This window comes from Colias eurytheme, chromosome 9 (genome assembly GCF_061535395.1).
Source record: "Colias eurytheme isolate Ceu_HAF_F1 chromosome 9, ilColEury1 Martin Lab GWU primary, whole genome shotgun sequence".
NCBI lineage: Eukaryota > Metazoa > Arthropoda > Insecta > Lepidoptera > Pieridae > Colias > Colias eurytheme.
In genome coordinates, this window is record NC_142988.1 from 9,627,318 (window position 1) to 9,639,575 (window position 12,258).

General features: G+C 31.2%; 1 protein-coding gene across 1 annotated transcript; it reads left to right on the forward strand.

Moving 5' to 3' along the window:
• The first annotated feature begins 936 nt into the window (after positions 1-936).
• Positions 937-10,190, forward strand: LOC149906043 (pre-piRNA 3'-exonuclease trimmer-like). Its single transcript, XM_090105663.1, has 11 exons — positions 937-1,174; positions 1,295-1,529; positions 1,838-1,989; positions 2,427-2,562; positions 2,795-3,123; positions 3,213-3,340; positions 4,148-4,290; positions 5,747-5,833; positions 8,469-8,557; positions 9,118-9,216; positions 10,043-10,190. Exons 1-11 carry the CDS (start codon positions 1,047-1,049, stop codon positions 10,104-10,106), a joined length of 1,590 nt encoding a protein of 529 aa, XP_089961789.1. The 5' UTR covers positions 937-1,046; the 3' UTR covers positions 10,107-10,190.
• Positions 10,191-12,258: the final 2,068 nt, after the last annotated feature.

Consider the following 12,258-nt stretch of genomic DNA (forward strand, 5'->3'; position numbering starts at 1 on the left):
CGGTTTCGACCGCTTTGTCTAAATATTATAAATATAATAAAAATTATAAATATATTAAAAATATATTAAAATTATAAATATATTATTTACTAAAACCTTCATCTTGAAGCACTATCTATTTAAAAAACCATCAAAATCTGTTGCGTAATTTTAAAGATCTACGAAAACGACTTTGTTATAAACTAAGTAGTGATATTTATTGCTACAGGATATTATTATTTTAAAAAGCGTGAAATTAAACGATTACCTATAATCTTAGATCAATGATCTAAGCCTATAATAGAAATAATGAGAAATAACGTAAAAATTAATATACTACAGCTACACCTCTAAACCAAAGAGTTAATAATATGCTCTAAAGTCTAAACCGTAGAGTGAGAAATGAGAATGTAGTTCATTCTCACTCTACGCTCTAAACCCTCTGAATGTGCCTTTGTATTGCCAGGTGGCAAAAATTTGACAACAAATAGGTACAATTAGAAATAAATAAAATAATTTTTCATTAATTGTTATCTATTTAAATAATAAACGTGTATGTATTAAAGTGACAAGCATGAAAATTTAACAAAAAATTACTAATAATGGAATTTTTCTTTATACATCTTTGGTAAACACTAAACCATTGTTAACCAAATACATATGTATATATTTAACCAATCTCTGTAAGAATTTTTTTTCAAATCCAGGCGTAAATGACACGTTTCAATTGTCTGTTTTAGTTGTTCTTTATCGACTTTTTAGCTTTTTTGTGACAAATAACTTGCTTAAATATACTTGTATGTATTGTTTTTTTTTTTAATCCATCATGGTTCTAAATAATAATTGTAATTCTGCTAAAAATAAATTAAGACGGCAATACAATTTTTATGACATATGTCATTGAATGACAGAATATGCCAAAGTCAATGTCAAAACCAAAAATTTAACACATTTTTATCACAACTTTCAAATCAATGCCGATAAAGTTTTATTGATAGTATTTAATAATTTCGCTCCAATTAACTGATGAAATAATTGTTACCTGTCTAACTAAATCTAGTAAAAAAATGGAAATAACTAGAAAAAATTTCCTTGATGAACTAGAAAACATACGAAGAAACATAAAACGTTCTAGCTTTATAGGATTTGATGCCGAATTCACTGCAATATTGTCTGGAGAAAACTTCAAACACAGGTTAATATAGAGCCTTGTACACCTTATAATATTCTTATGAACAACTACCTCTTAGTAATAAGCACATTTAAAAGCATACAAGAACCACTTTTACATAACCTTACAAATAAAATGTTTCAGGCTATTTGATACGAACGAAGAAAGGTATGATAAAATAAAAGATCTGGTTGGTAAAATGCTGATGACTCAAGTTGGTTTGACCATGTTTCAATATGAGCGAGACCTGGACAGCTACGAAGCAGTGGGCTATACATTTCATTTGTGCCCACAAGTGTTTGCTGATGTGGACCAATCTTTTATATTTCAAGCCTCAACTTTGAAATTTCTTTGTAAGCATAATTTTGATTTTAATAAGGTAAGATAATCATTGTATTTTTCTTTGCATCTACCTCTATATTTTGCTTCTCTTATAGTTTTTCTTTTATTCAACCTATAGTAGGCCATTTAACTTGATTGTTGGTTTCTTGCCATTTAACTTATCTTGTTATACAAAAGAGAAAGATTTTGTATGTTGCAACTTGCACAGTATATTTTTTATTGAAATCAGGTTTCGGTAAGTTCTGAAAATAAATATAAACATTTTATGTGCTATTTTCATGGATAAGAATCATAGTGAGTTTCTTTAAATGAGATTTTAAAAATAGTTTATTTCCTACATTTCAGTTTACTTATGAAGGGCTTCCATATTTAAGTAAAGCAGAGGAAGAAAAAATAAAACAGCAGTTGAAGGAAAAGCAGTTGTTTACTAACTTAGCTCGCTCATTAGAAATGGATGATGAAAGACAATTGCAGCAATACTGCTCTGAAGTGTCAAAGTAGGTAATTATAAGCTTAATTGTGATTGTGAATGTTGTAGTATTATATTTTCTTAATGGGATTCATATATTTTGAACCAATAGATAAGTCACAGAGAAGAAATTTATATATTATTTAAAATATTTTTCACCGCTTAATTGAAGAATGGGAAGTTGTATAAAACTCAAAATATATGCTTTGATTACTGATAATGAAGAATAAGGATTAACATCCTTATAGTAACCTATTACACTATAGTTAGTGTATTAATTTGTACAAAATAATATAAAACAATTCTAAAACCAAGCTTGAAAATATGATTAACAATTTAGCATTTAATAAAAAATTTAACTTTGAAAGAAACAAAAAAAATACCTAATTGTGTTTATGATAAAGTATCGGAACTACAGAATTTGATTTAGAAATGTAGCTTGAAACAGGTATGTATTTATTACAGATGGTTGTCCAATAGTGATGAAGGCACAATGTACTTGGACATACATGATCCCGTCCTTAGGTATATGGTACACAATGAGCTAAGGATGCGTTTTGATGATGTTCTAACAACTGATAGCTTAGGTAATAGTAATAAGGTAATTTGCAAGTGTAGCTTGTTAGTTGGTAAGAGTGTAAGGATATGTATCAACTTTAAGTTAATAATTTTAATTTTTTGTTTATAATATGTAGATCAATAAATTCAAAATTAGTATAATATTGCAAACTATTAAAAGTAGGTAGTTTGTAGTTGGTTTGTGACTAGTGTAGTACAAACTTTATATGAAAAATTTGTCAATATGATATGAACATATACCTATTTTATTCCAGGTTCTTATATACAGAGATAAGTACGTAGAGGGAGCAAACAGCGCCCCAATGCAAATACTTGAAGATAACTTAATGAATCACCTCTTAGGATTTTCACAAATTATTGACATGTTGGTGACCTATCAAAAGCCAATAATAGGTCATAACTTGTTCCTAGACACAATTCTTCTTCACAGTCAATTTATAGGTCCTATGCCAAGCAAATATTCAACGTTCAAAAAAAATATTCACTCCTTATTTCCGATGTTTTTCGATACAAAGTACATATCCCATGAAATGGGGAAAAAGCTGTCATTTGACGAAGTCTGGAAATCAAATGCACTGCAAGAGTAAGCGGTATTTATTTTTAATAAATAATGAACATATTATTAATTGTTAAATGAATAATTATGTAATAATATTTTTGTATGTTTTTTAGCCTGTATGAATTCTTTTCTGAAGGGAAATGTAAGAAGCTGGAAAATGGAGTGAATTTTATAAGACTGACTACACCGTTTAATGTGAAGCAGAGTTACCATGAGGCAGGATGGGATTCCTTTTGTTCAGGTAATTTTAATTCTGTTAGAAATACAATTGTTCTTAATATGTTAAGATATATGTATCTACATTATATTATCTAACTTCTATCCTTATGAAAATCTTAAAACAGTTACTACTGTATGATGATAACTATTGTGAAAATTGTTGCTCGCATATTTTAATGTTTATTTGTATAAAATTGTGCACTATGAAGCATTCTAGCTTGAACAGCTTTAATATTAAGCTCTAACAATTGAATCACCTGATGTATAAAGCATAAAGCAAATTCATAATAATGATTTCCTTCATAATGTGATTGAATCAGCATCAATGTGCAATATGTAGTTATTTTACATACAACATCATTTTAACCATGACTACTTACTACTTAACCGATATTCACAGTAAAGGCATATTAATTACTAGCTGGCCCGACAGACATTGTCCTGTATGTGTAAATAGTTATTTTGTCCATTTTACTCACTAGGTTAAGTACTTTCGATATCAATAGTTTTTTGATATCTGCAATAGTTATGGTACACGCTTTACTATTACACCCGGTATAGAGATTTTAATATCATTATTTAATACTAGCGGTCCGCCCCGGCTTCGCTCGTGGTGCATATTTCGCAATAAAAGGTAGCCTATGTTCTTTCTTAGGGTCTAAAGATTGTCTGTGCCAAATTTCATCAAAATCGATCCAGTAGTTTATGCGTGAAAACCATACATACATACATACATACAAACCTTTCCTATTTATAATATTAGTATAGATTAGTATAGATTTGCAAAAATTTTCAACTCTGCTAATAATATAAATTTATGTTATTCTAGCTTACTGTTTCATCCGTTTGGGCCACTGGGCGGCGTGTGAGCTGATCGGGAAGTACCGTCCCGTCGGGCCCACGGAGAAATTGTCCGCTTTGGCGCCGTATTGCAATAAAATCAACATCATTCGAGGAGCTATGCCTTATATGGTATGTTATTTAATATTTAAATAGTTAATTTTTTAGATAGAAACTATGTATCTGTAAAAAAAAATCAAAATTGATCAATCACGCTGAAAACTCATAGACTACTGTATTCCCCATGAATATGTGGCTATTTAATTTTTCTAAATATTATGTTGAATTTTTATATCAAGCAGTAGCCCAATAAATTTCATTATATATGTGACTTTCAAAGGATAAAATGGCGTCTATAACCGATGACAAAACAAAAATTAAACTGCTCTTCTATATAATGAAAATGAATCGCTAAGCGCAAAACTCGAGAAAAGCTGAACCGATTTTGTAAATTCTTTTTTATATTATTCCTTGAATACGAGGTTGGTTCTTTAGGATAGAAAACGTAAACATGTACCACGAGCGAAGCCGAGGTGGGCCGCTAGTTACAAATAATTATTATTAACTATGCATTTATCAACGAAGCATTTTAACTGCTTTAATTATATTTCAGATTTTACTGATCATTTTTCAAAATTCCTTATATAAATGTTTAAAAGAAACTGCTAATTTAATTTAAAAAGAACAAAATTGTACATTAAAAATGTAATTATTCGGTAAAATATATAGGTGTAAGTAAGATTATTATTTCAAAACTACCGTTGCCAATTTATTTAATTGCAACTTGAAAATAAATGTAATTCTCTTTAAATTTGACCACAAATCAGTGATTAACAATGTTTTCCACTCGATATTTTTACTTCGAGGGTGACTGAACTCGCAAATTGCTTTTTTCACCGTAATAATCTAAAAACGAAAGCAATAAACATGACATCTGTATCTATAAAATAAATAAATGATACTAGAATATCAACGAAATTGCAGTGAAACTTTATCGCTAATTTTCACCTACACGATACTGATCTATAAATTTTTTTATGAAAGACTGCACTCAATGCACTTTTAAAAGCATAGCAATATACAGAAAATATACCTTTTTTTTTAAGTAACAGCGCTCGTAGCGAGAATTCTAAGATGAGCATTTAAGAAATTTTTCTTTTATTTAATTACAAGCGGTCCGCCCCGGCTTCGCCCGTGGTACATATTTCGCAATAAAAGGTAGCCTATGTTCTTTCTCAGCGTCTAAAGATTATCTGTGCCAAATTTCATCAAAATCGTTCCTGTAGTTTATGCGTGAAAACCATACATACATACATAATTACAAACCTTTCCTATTTATTATATTAGTATAGATATTTACATTAAGAACTTCTATTCTCTGAATCTCACTGAATAATCTGAATCTTAATTTATATTGGGAGAAAATATTAACAGCCGACTTCTGTCGTTCTTAATTAATTATATTTGTGTTATAAAGAGAGACACTTAATTTGGACATATTTATTACCCTTTTGAATTTACCTAGATTTTTTTGTTACGCATAAAATCAATCGATTTGTTTTACCATAAAAATAATTGTCTCTTTCAGAACCTAGTCGACAGCGACCCGTCGTCGCACCGGCCAAACCTGCTCCATATAAAATCTATAAAGGAGCGCGCTATAAACGTCGGAAAGGTACCGTGCCGTGCACATGTCTTCTAAACACAACACAAATAAACATCAATTCATATTATACACTAATAATAGCAATCCCAGGAGCTGCGTGGCGAAATTATCGCGGTCGACCTTCGCCGGACAAATGCGGTAAATATTACAAAGTTACCAGGACTTACATAATGGTTATAAGCTGGATATAATTCTATTTTTGTCGCACATTGTAAACACGCCCGCGCTGTCTCGGTTATATTTAGCGTATGTTATGGAGTGGTTATGGTGGCTATTAGTTGTCACCGCGGGATTCTGACGGATTTTTTATGGTCTCCCACTAATGCGTGTTATTGTCTTTGTTAAAGTTGTTGAAAGATAATCATGCTATTATTAACATTTTAAAAACATAAGGCATACTAACAAATCCTAGACCTCACAAAATGTTTAAGAAGGAATACTTGATAAAACGGACTTTATTCATTATACTTAGTTTTGTATATTTAAACACCATAATAAGTGTGTTATCTTAACAATAACAGTTACAGTTGTTTTTTATCAATGCCGCTTATTTATTTGAGTTGATGTTGTTTTTAAATGTCAATTTTATATCTTTACAAGAGCAGTATTACTTTTCAAACAAGTGTGTTGTGTTCCTTTAATGAGAGCTCGTATAATCGTGATACCGTACTCGCTTTACTATAAACAACGCAGTTAAGTGCATCGTTAACATAATTTCTTTTAGTGTAAGGTTTTATGTGAGTTTGTACTTTGTTCTAAAGTGTAATTCATAGCAATTAAAACGGTTATTATCCTGCTAGAAATTAAGATTTAATTTCCAACATTTTTTGATGTTTTGCCACCAAGAAAATTAATCCCTACCAATTTAATATTATAAATGCGAAAGCAACTCTATCTGTCTCTTCTTAAACCTCGAAATAATTTGGGTTGCCTTGGTACGAAAGTTGTAAACCCAATAATAAAATATATTACTTATTATAACCCTGAAAATTCCTCGGGAACAGGAGTTATGCAGGTAAATCCCCGCGAATGTCTATATTTCGCGGGTGACACCGGTAAGCTAGTAGAGAATAATATAAAAGTTAATAATTTGATTACTTATACAAGTTGAAGTTTTAACCAAATAAAGAAGTTATACTCTTCAATCTCATAATTTTTCTCCTCCGAATTATTATAATATTGAGGTACACTATTTATTATAAGCCTGTATCAATACCAAACTTGGTGATCAAAAACAATCACCAATCCGGCAAGTCATGTGAAACTATTATTTTTCCATAAAAAAAACTCAGTACGTTTCCGCGCACGCTTGTCGCACGAGCGGTGCGGTGCGGGTGACACTTGGCGCGGCGCCAGGAGCCATCCGCACGCACACCACGACGCGCCACCCACACGCGCATACCACCGACGTACATTTCCCGTTGCCAGTTTAAAAAGCTTGATAATGCCCATGTGTCACGAGTCGGAATCTTTATTTTCGCCGTGGCACAACTTTTTAAAACGTCTCCCGCTGTTTGATATTTAAAATGTTCGAAGTCATTTTTCATGCCTCTGTCAAGGTTGATTTAAGGTTAAGATATAAATATGTGGGTACCGATGTCGCGGCAGCTGTTTGCGATTATAACGAGCGGTGCGCTCCTCCGATACGGAACTCGAAAATGGCATTGTTACGACGGCGCTGGCCTCTGTCGACTGGCAACAATGACAGTATAATTCTCAGATGTCTCTCACAAAGCTATCTGCACGGCCATTTATATCTTTCTAAAGTTGGCACAAAAACGATGACGTATGCGCTGTACGAGATATATCTATTTTTCATGAAAATGTTTGCAATTTTTTAAAGTACGTCAAAATTTCACTATCCTATAGATATTTTATACGCCATAAAGTTTAAATATTTCCGCCATCAAACTATATTTACAAGCATTTCCTTATGTTTAACACTGAACGGAAAATAGCCACTTCTACCAAGTAATTTAATTCGTGTGCCTTACTAATTACGGCCCGTATAAATATAGCCATCGATGTAATCACTTTTAATTACCTCTGAACATGTTTATATTGTAAACATTAAAATGAGATACAATGTTTATACAGTAAGGGTAAACAGGTCTGTAATAAATTAATGTATAACAATAGAACATTTACATCGATGTTGCAGCGACTTTATAAACTAGGTTTAATTCTTAAAATGTTTCATCGATTCGAATGTAAATTCAATTATGAATGTCCCTTAAATATCTAAGATATTAAATATAATTACACACAGTTTAAATTTTGAAGTAATTGCGAATGGCAAACTCCTGCAAATATTTTGCAATTAACAAGTATATATATTTATGAAAGTTGAAATAATTATTTACCCTATTTTATTCAAGCAATTTTATTAAATTATCATTTCATTATCAGAATGGTATTCCATTCTGATAATGAAATAATCCTTTGACGTGGTATCAACAATTTTTTGACATTACCATAATTTTTTAATTAATCACTTACAATAACGATATAAAAATATACCTAACTACACTAAATGAGTATATAAAGCTATTACAAAAAGCGTAGGTCATTCAGCTTCAACATTAACATAATAAATGAGTAATAACAATCTGAATGTGATAAAAATTTGATGTATAATTAAAAGGTGGCGTCATCGCTGGCGGGTTTCGGCTCCGTTGACGTGAAACTGTTCGGCAGCAGGACTGCACTAGTGGCCGCTAGCTCGCAATACACGTAAATATGTTTATTTAATATATTATGTATATTGTTTTCTGTGGTAAATAACAAAATTCTATAGAGCATTTCCTTATATAATTTGGAAGTCTGTCGCAATGTTTTCATTTATCATCATAAATGAAAATTATTTGAATGATTGAAATTTATTTGGACGTTCTTCAACTTTTAGTACTATTTACTATCTTCAAAAGGGATATTTCTATGTAAACTAGCATTGTTTAAATCGAAAGAGTAGAAATAATCGAACAAACCAGGACTATCTAACTAACCGAAATTTCTAAAGGATAAACATTCCGAATCATTATCATGTGATCCCATATTCTTGCCATTTTGATTAATTAAACTCCATCTTTATTTCATTTGCTAAAATTAGTAATACTATCTTGATTGATAATAAAATGGAATATTAGTAGGTCGGCAATCAGTTTTTATCTAACTAAAACTAGTTAATACTAGTTTTAAACGAAATCAACATCTCAATAGCAGCAATAGAAATAATAAATGGGCGCAAGTGACAAATATCTTCTATAATTAACTAATTGGTATATTTATTTCAGTGCAGATAAAATATTGAAGAAATTCAAAAACAGCCGAGATTACAGAATAACTCCGTACAGCGCGATCAGACATTCAGCAGCAGGGCGCATTGCATTGTGGTAAGAAAAACACTATATATATAGTGTAGTAGTATAAACACTATAATAGGACCGAAATTTACTTTTTAATGTCCTAAATTACGTACTTTAAAAGTGGTTTAAGACAATAATAATTGATTCTTCCAATTCGTTTAAAGTAATATTAGAATGATAATGGCATTCATATTTTAACTCAACAATATTTTCAACATTTTTAAATGTTGAATGAATATGCATCATTCTTAAAAAGAGCATAAAACAAATTTTGTAAACCAAGTTGTTGAAAAAAATGTACTTTGAAAAGATTGAAAAAGCTCACAAAAACGATTTGATGTATAAGTATGTAACGCGACGTACCGCAAAATTTATTAGACGCAGTAATAAATATTTCTTGCTGCAAATTTTCACAACTGAATGGCATCATTATTCTAATTGTAAGCGCAAAATCAATTCTCTTTTTTTCTATTTATTTTTCCTCAAAGTGCATTGACATGTTTATCATCAGGAAAGTACACATGTCTTCAGCGTTTGACGAAATTGTTTCTATACCAAGCTTTATCTTATATAGAAATCATGGAAATATGTCAATAATTAAGTCAGTCAAGTGCGACTCGGACTCGCTACACTGAGGATTCTGTACAAATAAGCTAAAGAGCCGGTCGGACGGACAGACAGAGAATTTTCCGTAATAGGGTCCTGTTTTACTGTATGAAATGTCAATTTAACCATTTAAGTATTAAAAATCTTCTGATCTCACGACATCAGGCTTTTATATCTGATTTCCATTTCATAAAAACTGTATTATGTTGTAAATACTTGTTTTAATTTTATTTTTTTTTTGTTTCAGGAGTGGGGCAATCTTAACAACAAGTATTTTGCTATTCTTCGTACACAAAAATGTAAATAAATAACAACTCTGGAGTTGCAAGCTCTGGAGCTTTCCTTATTCTACTCGCCTGTAAAATAGCTGTATATGAATATGTATGTAAGGAAATATATAACAGTAAGGAAATAAAGTGAAATGAATCAATATTGTATGTGTTTTATTGTCTATTGTAAAAGTAATAGGTGTTATTGCTATTAAAAATATTATAAGTTAAGATTGGCGTCGAAGTTATTGTAAGCATACTTTAAAATGAACTTATTTTCCCGTTTTATAAACACACTACAACTACAATATTATAATTATCTACACTATTTTTACTAGAAGCAAAATATTATAAAGAATGCACAACAATTATAGATAACTAGGCAAATGATAGACACATAGGGAGCAACGACATTGCCCGTTCACTATTAAGTTTCCATTGTTCCCTTCAAATATTTCCCAACTTATAATAAGCATTGTTCTATTTAAAAAACGTGCAGTTAACGTCATAGTGCTTAATGGTAGTCGTCATAACAAAGCCTTTGTAATAAATTTAGCGTAAAGTGCTCAATCTCATGGCAGCCGAAACGAGCGTAGACAAAACACGCGTTATTGCCGCCAAAATATGTTTCCTAGTTTAATCTTTAGAACTATTGCAATTATCGCGGATACTTGTTTGTATGCTAAATTAGCTTCGAAGTAATTAGCGTTTAGATAATTTTTTACTTAATTTTTGTAGCAATGTAAAAAACCTAAAACTTAAAACCTCTATTCAGTGTTTATGGTGGCTTAAGTAGTAAAGATTTGCCAAAAATTAAACATGCCTGTATGATAGTCTAAAGATATTTTATCATGTCAATAAATGTTTTATCCTCCATCGAGTGGAAATACTAAAGGTGTTGTTACAAAAGTTATGTGACAGACCCATAGAAATCTAAATAACAAGACACATAGAAGTGCTTTATTGTCATAATTCGTATGAAAACCGCTGTCGCCAAAATCAACACATTCAAACCGAAAGCTAAACAGTACACACAAGTAAACTATGCCTTTTATTGGACAGCTCGATTTTAGTGAAAACTAACTTAACTATTAAATTAAGCTTTTGAATATGTATCCTAACGCACGAATTTACGGTTTATTTTAGAATAACATCCCTAAGTATATGAGACTTTTTGCTCCAATACGAACAAACGTGATAATAAGAATGGTAGACTGTGTCATTCATTGTTATTTCGATTACTATGGTGACACTCGTAATACTTGTAAATATTCTATAATTTTAAGGAAAAACGGCATTATTTCTAAAAAAAATATTTTCCGATGAAATATTATTCCTTTATAAGTATAATTACAACTTGTGGAAGAATTTCCGCAATGGGAATTGCTGAAACACACCATGTATACACTCATACGTCGCCAGAGCAACTGAACAGTGACGAATGCAACTGGTGATGTGCAAATCACCTGAGTGGCGACAAGGTCACGCACGCTTACGACTTCTAGTGTCTTGTTATTTAGATTTCTATGGACAGACCCAAGTATTCGCGCGCATTGCTAGAAATCGATTGTTTGCGAGTGAGTTCTAAATCAGCATAAATCACGCGTGTCAAAATGTTTGCCCGTGGTAATTCAAATGCGGGGGCGCAGCTGTTGCAATCCATGTTTGCTTCCAGTTATTGGCTATGATAGATCCAAATCCAATATAAATTGTTTATAAATCGACAAATTTCAATTCTATATTTGCTGTGATGAATGAAATGGACTTTATTTGTGTGCTGTGCTGAGCTGAGAATACTTGCAGTCTTGCAGCATTTTAGTATCCTTTAAACCTACTCATTATACGGTTAATAAAAACACTTACCAAAACTGAGAATAAAGGAATTCTGTAATGATAAAGTACCTAAGGGCGTATTCAGAAAGAAAGCTTGAAACTTATAAGCGCTTATCGGCGCTTGTCATGTTCATATATTTTCCTGTCAGTGCTGGTAACCCGCGCAGGAAAATATATGAACATGACAAGCGCCGATAAGCGCTTATAAGTTTCAAGCTTTCTTTCTGAATACGCCCTATGAATAGTTTCTGTTACTCTCATCCAATTTTTACAATCAGTTGTTGCTTTAAAAAAAACACACTTGCAATATAAAAACATGCTTTTTAATAAGTACCCATTTAATTAATTATTTTGGTGATTC

Coding starts and splice junctions, on each gene's coding strand:
- LOC149906043 (XM_090105663.1), top strand. CDS start 1,047: ATGGAAATAACTAGAAAAAATTTCCTTGATGAACTAGAAAACATACGA. Junction 5,834..8,468: donor GCGCTATAAACGTCGGAAAG/GTACCGTGCCGT, acceptor TATAATTAAAAG/GTGGCGTCATCGCTGGCGGG. Junction 8,558..9,117: donor GCCGCTAGCTCGCAATACAC/GTAAATATGTTT, acceptor TATTTATTTCAG/TGCAGATAAAATATTGAAGA.